Below are 18,276 nucleotides of genomic sequence, written 5' to 3'. Positions count from 1 at the left end.
AGTCGTCAAAAAAAATACTCAAGTAAGAATAAAAAAGCAGTTGGTGAAAAAACTACTCAAGTAGTGAGTAACTGGTTGTAATGTCTGATTTATTTTTAAAATAAATACTATCAGACAAACAAAAATAAATCAATATACAAATTTTATTATTTTCAAATAGAATATATGTACAAAATAAGGAACAACAATTCTAATTTCCAGATTTCAGTGTTTCACAACTTAAAGCCTTTTTAACCAATATCTACAGTAAATAATATAAATATATGAACAGTGCAAACCATTTCCAGTGACAAGAGATGCTGTAAACTTTATATTCACTTTTGCTCCAAATGGCACAGCAGCCTCAGAAAAAATATTAGAACAAGGAAACTTCAACATATGTACATACAAGGCAGCTCAGTTTACCATAAATTGTATGGGTGTGCATCTATTTCTGCATATTTAGCACTCAGTGAAGTGATGGTTAAGCTTCAGCAGCAGTTTGCTCTCAAGGTTCTTCAGCAGTGAACAGGGGTCCTGCCTGACTAGGAAGTCCTTCACAGGCTCCAGATGCAGGAAGAGCTGTATTGATTTTGATCAACAGCTTCTTGATGTGAGGAACGCCATGCAATAGATCCACACCTCCAGTGAATGGACATGAAAGGTACCTCTCCAGCTTCCCTGCTTCTGGCTTTCCTGACCCTATGGATCCATTATCTTCATCGGTTAGGCTGCTGTTTGTGCTGGCCTCATCCAGCTCTGAGTCTAGGTGATGTCTGATGAAGTTGAGACCTGTATAAAGATGTATGGTTTTCGAAAGAATTAGGTCTGGACATTATAATGCTGTAAACACTGCCAAGCTGCGGATGTTTGGCATGAAAATTTGATCACACTGGAGATGTTTTTTACTAACTCTTGTTGATAAACAAAATATTGTCCTTCATATCCCACACAAACAATTTGCAATGAATTCCAGATTAAGTTCAAAATAAGAACGTGTGCAAGGCTAAGCAGTGTTAGCCAATAGATCCTCCTCACACTGTTTGGCTGTTACTCTGGGAAAAGACGAGAAAGACAGTGATGAAAGCCATGACTGGAGCTGCGATGTAGCCTCTAATCTCTCCATGGCTGTCCTGAGAAGGCAAACACCTCAATCTGCCTGGCTGCAAAAAGATGAAACACGCCCCTTCCAACCACAGGGGAGGGAGACGGATGAAGCTAGCCTCCTAAAGCTGGGCATACACTGTGCTATTTTTGGCCCATTTTGAGGCGATTTTTCAGTCGTTCGACCGTTTTGGGGAATGGCCTGAGTTTCGCCTTAATCGTGTTGTGCATCATGTAGTATACATGGGGTAACGAGAAGCGATTAACACCTCACGACCAGCTCCCGATCGTCTATCATATGGTCGCAAGAAAATCAAACCTGTCTGAAATCCGGTCGCCTCTCCTGAGGGTGTCAACGCAGCCTCTTACACTGCGCACGCGCAAACACAGAAGTGCAGCTGGACACAAGCGATGGAGGCACAACTTGTAGAACTTTTGCAAGCTCATCCAAGTACGGAGGCATAAAGCTGCCACCCAGGCAAAAGAAAAATAGAAGTATATCACATTATAATGTGAAAAGTTTATTGTTCTAACAATATACTATCATGTTAGTAAAATATACTTTTATGTTTGTACAATATACGATCACGTTATTACAATGTACATCATTATCACATCATAACAAAAACCTTTCACATTTGTACAATATAAATATTATGTAGTACGAACGTGATAATGATGTATATTGCAATAACATCATAGTATATTGTACAAACATGAAAAGTATATTGTTAGAACAATAAACTTTTCACATTATAATGTGATACAGCTCTATTTTTCCAGCTCTACGCTTCCGTATCCGAGGCTTTTCAATGTGGCCTCAAAAAATTATCACGACTACAACAACCATGAAAAGAGTTGGATGGACATTGCTGCTCAATTGCAGCTGCCTGGTCAATATTTTTCACTAGCAATTTAGCAAAGTTAATGGTGGCGGTGTGTGTGTCTGTGTGCGTGAAAGACAGAGAGAGGGAGAGCAAGAGACAGATTTTTATGATAAGCTTCATGTTATGGACGCACAGTGTGAGCACTCAGGTCGCATCAGAGCATCGGGCCGTATAGTGTGAGACCCTGCATCATGACCTACAAACTGCTAACCCCTGCAATTTAATCGTACAGTTTGAGCAGGAGCTGAATAACGTGACTGAAAAAAAAATTGCATGGTGTATGCCCAGCTTAATGCAGACTGTTTGAACTAAACAAGCTGCCGTTTCACATAATAAACCCTGTCAACCACAGTATTGCCTTCTGATTTAACAGTTAAAGCAGTAGAGACGAGCTGTGTTTACATGTGCGTGGAACTCTAGCTTGTTTAACCAGGCTAGCTGTTAGCTTATAGCTCACGCTAGCTAACGCTAGCTTTGCAGAAAAGGGCAGTGGGTGAGACTCTAACCCAGGCCATTAGATTCCTTCTGCATTATAATTTCTTCATGAATGTGGGGTTTTGTGCTTCCTTGTGTTTTTCTAGAATCTATTGTACTTTATGGTGGCTCTTTGTCTATTAGAATGATTGTTTCCTTTAGGATTTACTATATCCTCTGTTGTCTCAGTTTACATTGTAGTCCATTTTCTTAGTTTTGTAATACCGAGTTATCTTCCTTTGTGATCCCTTTCTATTCTCCAGTCATATCCCCTTGTCTGTCTTGCCTCTCTGTGTCCTCTCCCCATTGTTGTTTAGTTTCACTATTTAGCTATACCTTGTCTTCTCATTCAGCTACATCAGTCTTTTCCTGTTTTCTGCATATCTGTATGTGTTTGTGTTAGTTCCTGTTTCATTTTGATAGTTTCACACCTTGTGTTCTTGGTATTTAGTTTTACCTCCCCCTGTATCATTAATCCTAATTTGTTCCCTTCTCTGTCCTTTGCTGTCCCAGTCCAGTCTGTATTTATTCTTTTGTCTTTCCATATTCCTGTCTAGTTCTCCTGTTCTCCTCTGTGTAAATTAACCTTTGTTCTCCATTCAGTTGTGTCTTCCTTCTTTATTGTTGTAACCTTTGCTTTGTTTGTTTTGTTTTGGGGTTTTTTGTTAATTTATTTCGATCATGTAAACAATATACAGAAGTTCATTTAGCAAATAAAAGAAGAAAAACATCCTATAGAAAATAAAGCAAAATACATTTCAATATTTGTTCACATGTTGTGATTTAGTTACATATCAAAAAGGACTGGGAAGAAGTGCACACTTAATGAATCCCACCCCTTCGCCATAGGTTTTTGGTCATTATTTTAACCAGCTTCCTTACTGATATAATCCGCAGTAAAAACAGCGAACAGATTTCTGATATAATATATACACCACATCATTACATTTTCTAAATAGAGACATTGACTGAATTTCAAAATTCTCCCCTTTCTTAGAATTCATGAAGATCATATCTGTATAACTCTTTTTGAACTGCTTTATGTTTGGACATTGTTTCAACTGCATATTCAAATGCTCTACAGTTTCACTACACACACAGAAACACTTGCTTTGAACAGAATATGTGCTCTTTGAATTTCCACTAGACTTGCAAGTTTTAATGTTTCAGACTGCAAGAATAGTGCGTTTGTATGATCCCCATAACCTGCATTGTGGATAATTTGAACTGTTTTTTTAAGAGTAAAAAATGAATGTAATGTAATTTTATAGTTATTTCCCCAGACCTCTATACAATAGCTTAAGTAAGGTGAAACCAGTTAATAGTAGAGAATATGAAGTGATGTCCAGTCTAATACCTCCTTTGCCTTGATAAGGATTGCAATGGTTTGTGATACTTTGGAATGAATATATCTTATTTGTGCTCCCCAGTTAAGTTTTCATCTGTAACTACCCAACCATTTATTTCATTTTTTCCCCCTAACAGAGGCTCTGCAGAGTTTAGACAAATCAGAGAAAATTACAATTCTGATCTGGTCTCTCATCAGAGGCAGCAGATAAACCAGTGCAAGTAGTGCAATACAAATATATTCTTTAAAAATCATACAATATGATTTCCTGAATTGTTTTAAATGGTGTCTCTCATAGTGGGAATGCACTTACAATGCAAATTTTACACCCCTCCATGATTTCTAAGTGGGGGGACTTGCAAAATCGCAGGGTGTTCAAATACTTATGTTCCTCACTGTATATCCCTTTACAAAAAAGATGTTCTTTTAAATATAAAGCAGCTCTCTTTCTCAGGAAGACAATACCCGCTAGTGAGTTATTTAGAAACACAGGAAGTTCTCAAAAGCAACACATTCTCGTTTCAGTCTGATGCTCACACAGTCAGCAGCAAGCCAACATGCAGGTCAGAGTTTCCAGCATCAGACTCTGTGAGTACTGACATTATCTGTCAATAAAAAGATATTAAGTCAACTGTTGAGAAAATGTATGTATGAACTTAAAGGGAAATTATTATATCCAAAGCACACCCATACATTTTCATGCATTCATTATGCAAGTTTGTAACTTCTCAATGATAATCTCTTTGTCCATATTTCCAGTGGTGAACACGCTGTTTTTGCTTGTTCCAAAAGCTGGATTGAGTGTGTCTCAAAGACATAGTAAGTAGTTCAAATTCAGCTTGAGGCATTTGAGATACTGGGATATAAAAATAAAGTCGATTTAATATATCACATACATCTCATGACAACTTGAACGTTTCTGTAACTGCTGCAGTTGCTGTTTTTAGATTCAAATCTGAAAGAGTACAACAACGGTACTGCATTAACCTTTTAAAACACAAAAATAATTGTCTGAAGGAAGCATACAAAAGAAAGCATGGAAATGCATGTTTACTTATTCGGTAGATATATATGTGTAAATATTTTTTTGTTATTCTGAAAATATTTCAGCAATATATCAGTGCTTAATTCTTTTCTGTTTGTATTTCTCTTAAAAAAAAGAAAAAAATACCTTTGATTTTCTGTCTCAGATTCAGGTTTTCCTCAAGTTGCTCCAAACAGACAACAGTTCTTTGAATTAGAATCTATCACGATCAGCTGTGAAGGGCTAAATGGACTGAATGGATGGAGAGTGATGAAAAAGATAAATGGAGATGTTAGAACATGTGCTTCATCCTGGGAAACATCTACTGGGCCTTGCAATATTATTAATGCATATCCAAAAACTGACAGTGGAGAATACTGGTGTGAATATGGAGGAAAACAAAAAAGTAACACTGTCAACATCACTGTAGCTGGTATGTACATGGAAAGAAATATCAACTATGCATTGACATATTTAGGTAATTTACTTTTTAGATCAGTTGTTTTGGTATACCATAAATGGCACAATATATTTGAGAATTAAGTATTACCAGTAAAATAGAGTTTTTCAGATAACAGAAGCATCATGATCACAATAAGGTGTGTTATAAGTTAGAAATAATGTTTTATGTCTTAAAAATGATGTACGACCTATTGTCTGTAGTAGTTGAAAGATTTGTTTGTATGAATAATTTCAACATAAATTCCACATAAACATAAATCTTTTTCTCCAAGTCCACAAAGTTTTCAGATCATTTGTCATTCACATTTAGATGGTCCTGTGATTCTGGAGAGTCCTGTCTATCCTGTGATGGAGGGAGAAAATGTGAGCTTGTATTGTAGAAAAAAGCATGCAAACTGTAGCTTCACTGCAAAATTCTATAAAAATGGTGCCTCAATTACTAGCAGCTCAACTAGAAACATTACAACTCCCACTGCATCCAAATCTGATGAAGGACTCTACAAATGTAGTATTGCTGATACTGGAGAATCACCAGAGAGCTGGCTTAACATAAAAGGTGAGCTATACCTGTGTGGGTTTTATTAATCACAGGCTATACTTTTGTTGAATTGTGTTTTAGCCGAAACTAACTATCAGAGAACTGATAATACCTCGCCACTGCTCTACTCCCTCTACACTTCAGACTGTGTGGCCACCCATGGCTCCAACACCATTGTGAAGTTTGCTGACGACACAGTGGTGTTGGGTGCCATCTCCAACAACGATGAGGCGGCCTACATGGATGAAGTGAAGAATCTGGCATCGTGGTGCCAGGACAACCACCTCCAGCTGAACGTCAGCAAGACCAAGGAGCTGGTGGTGGACTTCAGAAGGGGTCAGCACAGAGACTACAAGCCCATTATCATCAATGGAGCTCCAGTGGAGAGGGTGCAGTCCTTCAAATATCTTGGTGTCCACATCTCCTCAGACCTGACATGGGCTGCCCACATTCAGGTCCAGACCAAAAAGGCTAGGCAGCGCCTGTATCACCTACGACAACTGAGGAAGTTCAGGGTCTCTCCAAAGATCCTCAGGATTTTCTATACAGGCGCTGTGGAGAGCATCCTCACACAGAACATGACATCGTGGTTCGGGAACAGCTTTGTGAAGGACCAAAAAGCTCTCCAGAGAGTGATCCGTACAGCAGAACGCTGCTGCAGGATTGCTCTCCCCCCGCTTCAGGACACCTACACCAGGAGATGCCGGACTAGAGCAGCGCAGATACTGAAGGACCCGTCCCATCCTGGCAACAAACTGTTCCAACTTCTGCAATCTGGTAGAAGGTTCCGCATCATCCGGGCAAGGACAGAGAGACTCAAGAGGAGCTTCTATCCCCAAGCCATCCGTGCCCTAAACACACACACCCGCCCTCTCACATCATCTATAATTGACTGAGACAGGACTCTTCCAGACACTCTAAACCAAGGCACAATGTACATTTCAAATTCCTTTAAATTTAAATATGTTTATATTGTCTCCTGTAAAATAGTCAGATGTCTATTCATATTAATGTACAGAATTCACCTGCTTGCTGCTACTACTGCACATTCACCCAGTGTATATACTATATATATATATATATATATATATATATATATATATATATATATATATATATAATGTTCCTCCTCTACACCCCCCCCCCCCCCCAATTTTTGCACATGTCGAGGAGCGTGTCAGGTTACATTTCACTGTGTGTTATACTTGTATAACTATGCATGTGACAAATAAAGAACCTTGAACCTTGAACCTTGAACCTACAACTGTAGCATTTTGAGACTAAAGGCTTTCTAAAGTCAGATTTTGTAAAGAAAAACATACTTTTTTTTTAAATTGTTAATTTGGTTTATTTAAAATGTTTATTTAAAATGCAAAATGTTGTAAATGAAATTATATTTCATATTTAACAATTAAAGATTTCTTGAGATAGTAATTATTCTGAATTGTCCCAGTATAATGAAAATTAAAACTGGTGAATAAGAATCACTTTTCATTATCCTTATAGCAACTGATTTTCATGCACACGGGCCTTCTCAACCCACCGGACTTATTGTGCTGCGCTCCATTGGTCTCATTTTTTTGTTGGTGACTTTTCTCCTCTTGGTGGGACTTCCACAATATTGGAAACATAAACTGTCATCATAGGTACTCGAAAAGAAAAATAAAGTTCTATAAATTTTACATTTACATTTTTACTCTTCAGTTATAACAGATAGCCATCTTTAATAACTATAACCTTCTTTCACTGCTTATTAAGTTACTTTAGGGAAAACTTTATATATATATATATATATATATATATATATGTATTATTTGCCAATTGTCATAACAAACCAACAACCACGATTAACACTTTTTTTCATTGTCTCCACAGACAACACAAGGTAAGGTAATTTACCTGTTTTTAACAGACTGACAAGAATAATACAATAAAAATTATAAAATATATAGAACTAAACATTAAATCACATCTCCCCTCAGGTAAAGTTTCCAAATGAATAGACAGCTTTAATGTCAAAACCAGAAAATGGGGAGTTTTATAGAACTCCCCATTTTCTGGTTTTGACTTAGTTTTATAGAACTTTTAATGTTTGTTCCTTTTATGACTGTCAGAGTTTGTCTTCTGAGAAAATGCAAGTGCTGGTAAGCATTTTAGAATCAGGACTAGAAATGTACAGATAAAAATAACAACATGAAACCCTCAACATATTGTGCAGCAGCAGCTGTTGGTGTGACATATTTTACAGTCTGTGTTCTATTTAAGGAATCAGAATTATAATTATATATAATTATAATACTAAATACCAACATACAGATTCACAAGTATGATAATCGATGTTACATCAGCTAAGCTAGCAAAGTCTTTACTAATTAGGTAAGATGGTAGTTTTATAAATAATGACATATATGAAGGGAAAATCTCCGTCCCGGGTTCATCCGTGGATCGGGTTTCCTCCGAGGCGTGAGCACCGATAAGCAGAGTTCTGTCCTTTCCTTATAAGATTCCTAATTATTCAAAGTAAACTCAGGTATGCCGTTCAGCGGGTTAGTTACAGCGCCGGGAGCAGTTAGGAGAACAAAGCGATACAGAGACTGTTCAGGTTGTTCTCCCACAATCAACTCAAAGGTTTATTTATCATACAACAGTTTATATAGAGGAAAAAAAGGTTCGTGTGTCAGCTGGTTCTCAGTTCAAACCGGTACAGACCAAATAAGGAAACGTCTTCCTGCCTTCTGAGCAAAGAAGTATCCTTTGTGTAGTTTATCAGTTCAGCTACAATTTATGATCATCCCAGCAAAATACACTCCTAGACATAGAATACAGAGTTCTTTCATTAGTGAATTCTGAAACAAACCACCTGGCCTTTAACAAGCTCTTTTCTAAAAGATAAGGAAGGGAGGATGGGAGTAAGGAAGTGGTCTCGTCTCTGTGGTATTTTCGACCTTGGGGTACCAGCCTGTGATTCTTACACATCAATTCTTGGGTCAGAGAGGAAGGGAAAAACAACTAGTAAATGGGCCTTATTGAGTAACAGTTCTCCTGTATAATATCACTACAAAACAATATCCTGTAAATGCTACCCGTAGTGCTAAAATTCACAACAATATATAAAATAGCAGACTGCATTTAAACCTTTGTTTTTTCACATTGCTTGGATGCTCTTTAGTGTGAGACAGGTTATCTATCTAAATTGTAGATGCAAACAGAAAATTGAATTATTTTTTCCATTTGTCTATGAATCTAAAGAAACTAAATCAAACATATGAATGACAGATAAAACCAGTGCAATCTAAAATACTAGTTAATTATCAGCCCACAAAAAAAAGAATAATTACAAAACAAATTAATACATTATGACTGGACATAATGAAGTGTACTTTATAGAAAAACTGGTAAATTACAAATGAAGGCAAAACTTTTAATTTGAGGGTGAAAGCTATAATTACAAAAACAGTCACCAACAGTTCCCTAGTGGAGGTTTCCAGTATGTCACGGACTCAGCTTTCAAACTTAATTAAGTTAAACACGAGAAAAACTTTCCTTTTTACATTTTTAACCACCATGCAGACCGTAATTGTCTGGAAAACATTTTCCAACAAATGCAACTCAACAGTTATATAAACTAATATGAAGTTTTCTAGATGTCTGATTATTTTCTTTTGTTACACTATATTCAAACTGGGTGGTATTATTATACTTTTAGGAGAATTCCTTCTATAAATAAAAAAAAAACAAAAAAAAAATGAGGGTAATACTTGTCTCCGGTAGCTTTGTGCTCTTTAAAATTAAATATCTTATTCCATCCATCCGTCCATCCATTTTCTCCTGCTTATCCTAGGTCAGGTTGCTGGAGCAGCAGCCTAAGCAGAGAAGCCCAGACCTCCCTCTCCCTAGCCACCAACTCTAACTTGTCCATGGGAACACCAAGGTATTCTCACACCAGCCCAGAACTACGATCTCTCCTGGTTCTGCCCAAGGGCCTTCTCTGGGTGTGACATGCCTGGGACACCTCATCACGGAGGCATCCATGTCAGATGCTTCATCCACCTGAACTGGCTCCTTTCAATGTGAAAGAGTAGTGGCTCTACTCTGAGCCCCTCGTTGATGGTTTAACCCTTTAAGACCTACCATAGAACAAAGTCCGCCAGAGCTTATGTTATATTTTTACATGGTGTGGTGCCATTTTTGGGAGCATTTCAAGTTGCTATACATCAATACAACCATTATAGCCCAAATTTTAATAATATGTATGCATTAAGTGCATAGAAATTACATAAATTGCAAGAAAGTGCAATAAACTACAAAAAAATTGAAAATCGTTTTTGTTTTTTTAACATATATTTCTAGTTAGAGAAATTTAAGAGGCTTATCCCTCAAAACTGTAAATACAAAAAAGTTGCACAAAATAGTTTCCCACCACAGGAAATTTATTTTGAGTGTCTTCATAGTTTTATTTTTGAAATAAACCAATTTTTATATACAGCAGGTAAAACGAAAATAAAAATTATAGTGCAAATTTGCAAAAAAGCAGCATATGCATCAAAATAAACTATTTCCAGCAGTGCAATTTTAATTCTAAGCATCCCAGAAACGACACAGAAAGTCATAAAGTCAAACATAACTTTTAAAAACACCAGTATAGGCTTATGAGGCCCTAATGGTAAAAAACTACATTTCCGCGAAAATGACGTCACTTCCAGTTAGTTCACGCTGACGTCTATTCTAACTGTGGGATTATAATAGTATTTTATGCCATGTTAGACCCCTAATTAAAGATTGTGAATTATTAGGTAGTTTTAGTTTGCATTATTCTCCTGAATTAGAAGAAGGTGATAACTATTGCATTTGTTAAACTGATTTGCATTACATTAGACTGCTGATTTATTGTGAATGAATGATATTGTTTTATGATGCATTATACTGCTGAGTTATAAGAAATACTGTTCGCAGAAAGTCATCGCCTTATTTGTCTGATTAAGAAGAGAACAGAACATACTGGAGTTTCCTGCTCCATCTCAGCAAGAGCAGATAAACAGGGAGCCAACGTCGTAGCTTAGGCGCCGTGTGAGAGAAAGAATGTGAATGTTTAAGCTTTTATGATTAGGTGGGGGCCACTAGAGGCTATAAGAGTTTGATCAATGCTCCACCATTTTGAGATCTGATGCTGTCTGCGTACGGTGTCCATCTCCCACGCGTGTGATCATTAAAATCATCGTTTGACTCAACCCGGCCAGACCAGTGTTGTTATTGTGGTTTTTCCTCTTGTATCCATCCCCAATATTTGAATCCGTAACATAACGTAGGAAGTGTTATGAACAGCTGATCGGATCGGCAAAGCGTGTTTCTGGAATATTATGTTTTTGTTGCTGCAAGTGCTTTTTAAGCCACTAATAAGCACTAGTTGCCTTGGTCCTTTCCAATGTCAGTCCAGAGAAGAAATGCAGACTTACATATCTCTTTAGCATATTCTGAAAACAAATATCCCCATGCTACATGATACTGTGGTAATATAATTCGCATAGTTGATGTTGTGATTGGCAAACCATCTGGAGGAAACCTGGTCTTGTTAGGAGAGACGGCATCCATCCTACTTTGGATGGAGCAGCTCTCATTTCTAGAAATATGGACAAATTTATTAAACCCCCCAAAATATGACTATCCAGAGTTGGGACCAGGAAGCAGAGTTGCAGTCTTACACGCCTCTCTGCAGCTTCTCTCCTCCTGCTACCCCCCCAAAAACCCATCTCCATAGAGACTGTGTCAGCTTCCAAAAAGACAAAAAACAAACTACAAACCAGCAACAAACAACTTAAACATAAACAATTACAAATAAAGAACAATAGAGTATCCACATCTGAACCAAAGAGTAAAACAGTGAAATGTGGATTATTAAATATTAGGTCTCTCTCCTCCAAGTCTCTGTTAGTACATGACTTAATAATTGATCAACAAATTGATTTACTCTGCCTTACAGAAACCTGGTTGCAGCAGGATGATTATGTTAGTTTAAATGAATCAACACCCCCGAGTCATTCTAACTACCAGAAATCTCGAAGCACAGGCCGAGGGGGCGGTGTGGCAGCAATTTTTTAGACCAGCCTATTAATTAATGAAAGACCAAGACAGACTTTTAATTCATTGGAAAGCCTGATGCTTAACATTGTCCACCCCAGCTGTGAAACTCAGAAACCAGTCTTACTTGTTATCATCTATCGTCCACCTGGGCCTTACACAGAGTTTCTGTCTGATTTCTCAGACTTTATATCTAATTTAGTTCTGAGCTCAGATAAAATAATTATTGTAGGTGATTTTAACATCCATGTAGATGCTAAAAATGACAGCCTCAACATGGCATTTAATCTGTTATTAGACTCAATTGGTTTCTCTCAAAATGTAAAAGAACCCACCCACCACTTTAATCACACTCTAGATCTTGTTTTAACATATGGCATAGAAGCTGAACATTTAACAGTGTTTCCTGAAAACCCTCTCCTGTCTGATCATTTCCTGATAACATTTACATTTACAATTATTGATTACACAGCGGTGAAGAGTAGACTTTATCAAAGTAGATGTCTTTCTGAAAGTGCTGTAACTAAGTTTAAGAATATAATCCACCCACTGTTATCATCTCCAATGCCCTGTACCAACACAGAGCAGAGCAGCTATCTGAACGCTACCCCAACAGAGGTCGATTATCTTGTTAATAATTTCACCTCCTCACCACGTACGACTCTGGATACTGTAGCTCCTGTGAAAACTAAGGCCTCAAATCAGAAGTACCTGACTCCATGGTATAATTCTCAAACACGTACCCTAAAGCAGATGACTCGTAATCTGGAGAGGAAATGGCGTGTCACAAATCTAGAGGATCATCATTTAGCCTGGAGAAATAGTTTGCTGCTTTATAAGAAAGCCCTCCGCAAAGCCAGAACATCTTACTATTCATCACTGATTGAAGAAAATAAGAACAACCCCAGGTTTCTCTTCAGCACTGTAGCCAGGCTGACAAAAAGTCAGAGCTATTTTGAGCCAACAATCCCTTTAACGTTAACCAGTAATGACTTCATGAACTTCTTCACAAATAAAATTTTTATCATTAGAGAAAAAATTACCAATAATCATCCCACAGATGTAATATTATCTACAGCTACTCTTAGTACCATTGATGTTAAGTTAGACTCTTTTTCTCCAATTGATCTTTCTGAGTTAACTTCAATAATTACTTCCTCCAAACCATCAATGTGTCTTTTAGACCCCATTCCTACAAAACTGCTCAAAGAAGTCCTGCCATTAATTAATTCTTCGATCTTAAATATGATCAACCTATCTCTAATAATCGGCTATGTACCACAGGCCTTCAAGCTGGCTGTAGTTAAACCTTTACTCAAAAAGCCATCTCTAGACCCAGCAGTCTTAGCTAATTATAGGCCAATCTCCAACCTTCCTTTCATATCAAAAATCCTTGAAAGAGTAGTTGTCAAACAGCTAACAGATCATCTGCAGAGGAATGGTTTATTTGAAGAGTTTCAGTCAGGTTTCAGAGCTCAGCACAGCACAGAAACAGCTTTAGTGAAGGTTACAAATGATCTTCTTATGGCCTCTGACAGTGGACTCATCTCTGTGCTTGTCCTGCTAGACCTTAGTGCAGCATTCGATACTGTTGACCATAATATCCTATTAGAGCGATTAGAACATGCTGTAGGTATTACAGGTACTGCGCTGCAGTGGTTTGTATCATATCTATCTAATAGACTCCAATTTGTGAATGTAAATGGAGAGTCCTCTTCACACACTGAGGTTAATTATGGAGTTCCACAGGGTTCAGTGCTAGGACCAATTCTGTTTACATTATACATGCTTCCCTTAGGCAGCATCATTAGAAGACATAGCATACATTTTCACTGCTATGCTGATGACACCCAGCTCTATCTGTCCATGAAGCCAGATGACACACACCAATTAGTTAAACTGCAGGAATGTCTTAAAGACATAAAGACCTGGATGGCCGCTAACTTTCTGCTTCTTAATTCAGATAAAACTGAGGTTATTGTACTCGGCCCTGAAAATCTTAGAAATATGGTATCTAACCAGATTCTTACTCTGGATGGCATTACCTTGGCCTCCAGTAACACTGTGAGGAACCTTGGAGTCATTTTTGACCAGTATATGTCCTTCAATGCACATATTAAACAAATATGTAAGACTGTGTTCTTCTATTTGCACAACATCTCTAAAATTAGAAATATCCTGTCTCAGAGTGACGCTGAAAAACTAGTTCATACATTTATTACTTCCAGGCTGGACCACTGTAATTCATTATTATCAGGATGTCCAAAAAACTCGCTGAAAAGCCTTCAACTAATCCAAAATGCTGCAGCAAGAGTCCTGACAGGGACTAGAAAGAGAGAGCATATTTCTCCTGTTTTGGCTTCCTGTTAAATCCAGAATTGAATTCAAAATCCTGCTCCTCACATACAAGGTCTTAAATAATCAGGCCCCATCTTATCTTAATGACCTTGTAGTACCATATCACCCTATTAGAGCGCTTCGCTCTCGCTCTGCAGGCCTACTTGTTGTTCCTAGAGTATTTAAAAGTAGAATGGGAGGGAGAGCCTTCAGTTTTCAGGCCCCTCTTCTGTGGAACCAGCTTCCAGTTTGGATTCGGGAGACAGACACTATCTCTACTTTTAAGATTAGGCTTAAAACTTTCCTTTTTGCTAAAGCATATAGTTAGGGCTGGACCAGGTGACCCTGAATCCTCCCTTAGTTATGCTGCAATAGATGTAGGCTGCCGGGGGATTCCCATGATGCATTGAGTGTTTCCTTTCCAGTCACCTTTCTCACTCACTATGTATTAATAGACCTCTCTGCATTGAATCATATCTGTTATTAACCTCTGTCTCTCTTCCACAGCATGTCTTTATCCTGTCTTCCTTCTCTCACCCCAACCGGTCGCAGCAGATGGCCGCCCCTCCCTGAGCCTGGTTCGGCCGGAGGTTTCTTCCTGTTAAAAGGGAGTTTTTCCTTCCCACTGTCGCCAAAGTGCTTGCTCATAGGGGGTCATATGATTGTTGGGTTTTTCTCTGTATCTATAAAGCGCCTTGAGGCGACTTTTGTTGTGATTTGGCGCTATATAAATAAAATTGAATTGAATTGAATTGAATAAATATTACATGTTACTGTCATGAAATTACTGAAGTTTCATAAGATAAAATACAATAAGATTTTTATCACTGCAGAACGACGTTTAAGAGCAGTAAAAGTTAAAGAAAAAACATAATAGAATAGAATAACTTAAAATAGAATTACATACTATACAAAATATAATAAAATACTATATGCAATAGAATAAATTACGATACAAATTGAATAAAATGCTTTGTTATAGTAGGAAGTATAGTGTGGTCATCTGCAGAGACCATGTTGTAGAGTCTGACAGCAGTTGGAAGGAAAGACCTGTGAAATCTCTCAATCCCACATTGTGGGTGCCTCAGCCTGCCACTGAATGAGCTGCTCAGTACTGTCAGAGTCTCCTGCATGGGGTGGGAGATGTTGTCCAACAGGGATGACAGCCACCATTCTCCTGTCACTCACCCCACCTTCACCAGGTCCAGAGGGCATCCAGTCTCTTCTCTTGCACAGGACTTGACAACCCTTGAGCTGTAGCCGATGTTGGAGACTGCCTCCTGGATGAATCAAACCTGTTAAAAAAGTGATTCAGTTCATTTGCCCACCTCACATCCCCCCAGGAAGAGAGTTTTGATCTTTGTGGCTGAGAAAAACATTTTCATCTTCCTCTCTACTTTGAAACATACAGGCAAGTCAAGACCATACAGAGTCAGCAGGGCCCCACATGACTGAATCCACCCAGGTGATGCATACTCTCATCACAAAACAAAGCATCATGAAGGGTATTTTGCCTAACGTGTGGAAATATTGAAAATATATCAGCCCTAGCTGTTTAAAAGGCTAGTGGAATAAAAAAAATGTAATCATAAAAAAAAGACAAAAGATTAGGGCTGTTTACATAACACATTAACGCATCATCGCGGTTAAAATTTTAATGCAATTAACCCATCTGGAGCGCAGAATAAATTAATTTTGGACAAACTGCCCGAAATGCATTGGCAACAGACATTTCATTCGTCATTCTGCGCTCCAGATGGGTTAATTGCGTTAAAAATTTTAATCGCGTAAATTGTGATGATGGATTAATCCCCGTTAACGCAGGCAGCCCTAAAAAAAAAAAAAAAAAAAAAAATATATATATATATATATATATATATATAATCACTTTAGTGCTACAGACATTAAATCTGTCTGATTTTTTTTGGAGCATTTTTGAAAGTCATGTCATTATTTAGTCATTGTTACACAGTGTTTCAGCAGCTGAAGATGTTCTCACAGAGAAAAAGACATACTTAGCCAGCTTATTTTTTAACATCTCTGACAATAACCACACTAGAAACCCACAGACAAAAATGTATGAAGCTGAGCACCCTCAGTTCAACATGTTGGAGCTGAAGGTTGTTTGCAGGTCATGGAGTATCATAATGAAAATGGTATTTGGCATTGCTATCATTAGATTTATTTTTAACTGGTGGTCATATGCTCAGCCACTTGACAGCTGAAGCAGAGTGTTTGCAAGTGAGTGAAATATTTAAAATTAACAAACTGTTTTAAATTTGGTACCTTATTTTTTTCATCATTGTATTTCATAAATTAACAAAACTTATTACAGTACCGCCATAAGGCGCACCGGATTATAAGGTGCGTTAAGCAAAACAAAATCAGATAAATCAAACTTTACTCAAATCATCCTTCTTGCTTCCTCCACTTCTGTACCATTGATGGATGATCTCAGTTGTTCTCCTGACTAAAGTTTGGTCCGTTTACAGCATCCTGCTATGCGATTGCATTTGCCCATAACCACGGGGAACCCTCACGTTAAGTTTTATCGAGTGGAAAAGGGTTAGCATTCATCCTCCAGCTTCACTGTGTTTATGTTATGCTAACATAGCTGTGTCGCTAGTCATCACGTAGCACATCATTATATACCAGCTAGTCCAACTTCAGTAACCCTACAAACATGCCTGGATGTTAAGCTTAATTGTTACACCTGGTAATCAATCAATCAATCAATCAAAAATTTATTTATATAGCACATATTAAAACAACAGTGTTGACCATAGTGCTTCACAGTCAATAAAAACATAAGACAGTTAACCCTCCTCTTGTGTTAGGGTCGGCACCGACCCATTTTAAATTTCAAATGCATAAAAAAATCACATACATTTGTTTATTGTATCAAGGCTTTTTGACTTTGTCAGGAACCTCTATTTCTACAAAATAAAACAAAAAAAAAATATTTTCACTAAATTATAAAATGCCCTAGTTGAAATTATGACATTTGTGTTGTTAGGGTCGGTTTCGACCCAGGTATAATATTATGAGTATAAAGCAATAATTAAAGCCAAAACTGAAATCATAAGTGCACTGTCAGCTAAAACGCTTACAGCAAGCGACTCTCCTAATCATATGAGCTTTAGGGGATTCTTATTTTGGATGTTTTTTGCAGTATACCTACACAAAAACAAAACAAAATAAACACGGGCATGTGAGGTGAATTCACTATTTGACTTCCAGAGTGCACATTTACAATTTGCAGCATACAAAAAATGAGAAGAAGATTCACAGTGAGCTAAGTTCAGGATCATACTTTTGGTGAAAATGAAGGAGAGGACACAGAGCAGCATAGTGATTCAGATGGGCAGGTTTCTACGGAGGAAGGCAATGTGGACTATCATCCAGAAGACACAGACACATCTGATCAGAGGTGGAGGTCGCTGGTGCTGAAGCTACTCCGGCTGAAAGATTCAAGTCCAAAAATGGTAAGATCTTTTGGAGCTCAGTACCTCATGATGTACATGGCAGGGCAGCTTCTGCAAATGTCATCAAAATGACCCCTGGAATCACAAGGTTTGCTCTGACCAAAGTCAGTGACATCAAGAGATGTTTTGAGATATTTATGCCATTGTCACTAGAAAGAATCATCATTACTATGATAAACCTTGAAGGGAAAAAAAGTCCATGGCGACATGATGAGGAATACCTGGATGGTTTCATTGGTGTTCTTCTTGCTGGAGTGTACAGATGCTGCAATGAGGCCACTGATCGTCTATGGGATGCATCGACAGGCAGAAACATTTTCTGGGCAACGATGTCACTTCACACATTTGATATCATTTTGATTCAAGAGTCCTCAGATTTGACAACAGAGAGACCAGACCGAGGTCTGACAAGCTCGCTCCCATCAGGGATGTCTGGGAGAGATGAGTGCAGCTTCTTCCACTGATGTTCATCCCAGGGCCAGTGACAGTGGATGAACGTCTTGTCCACTTTTTGAGGAAAATGCCCCTTCCGGCAATATATACCCAGTAAGCCAGGGAAAAAC

The 18,276-nt window shown here is 37.9% G+C and overlaps 2 protein-coding genes across 2 annotated transcripts in view; one reads left to right on the top strand and one right to left on the bottom strand.

Annotated features, from left to right (window-relative positions):
- The window catches only part of LOC146673713 (butyrophilin subfamily 3 member A2-like), a 177,155-nt gene that overhangs the window by 69,383 nt on the left and 89,496 nt on the right, over positions 1 to 18,276 (bottom strand). The gene's annotated exons all lie outside the window — the stretch shown is intronic.
- Positions 4,350 to 17,785, top strand: LOC146673718 (high affinity immunoglobulin gamma Fc receptor I-like). The gene is made up of 5 exons (XM_085401003.1): positions 4,350 to 4,380; positions 4,552 to 4,611; positions 4,983 to 5,249; positions 5,589 to 5,834; positions 17,559 to 17,785. The coding sequence occupies exons 1-5, from the start codon at positions 4,350 to 4,352 to the stop codon at positions 17,783 to 17,785; spliced, it is 831 nt and encodes a 276-aa protein (XP_085257129.1).

This window comes from Rhamphochromis longiceps, linkage group LG3 (genome assembly GCF_057381845.1).
Source record: "Rhamphochromis longiceps isolate RC_006_pf linkage group LG3, R_longiceps_female_GT1.1, whole genome shotgun sequence".
NCBI classification, from domain to species: domain Eukaryota; kingdom Metazoa; phylum Chordata; class Actinopteri; order Cichliformes; family Cichlidae; genus Rhamphochromis; species Rhamphochromis longiceps.
This window is presented reverse-complemented; position numbering and strand designations above follow the sequence as displayed.

Coding starts and splice junctions, on each gene's coding strand:
- LOC146673718 (XM_085401003.1), top strand. CDS start 4,350: ATGCAGGTCAGAGTTTCCAGCATCAGACTCT. Junction 4,381..4,551: donor AGTTTCCAGCATCAGACTCT/GTGAGTACTGAC, acceptor CCATATTTCCAG/TGGTGAACACGCTGTTTTTG. Junction 5,835..17,558: donor GAGCTGGCTTAACATAAAAG/GTGAGCTATACC, acceptor GTGAAAATGAAG/GAGAGGACACAGAGCAGCAT.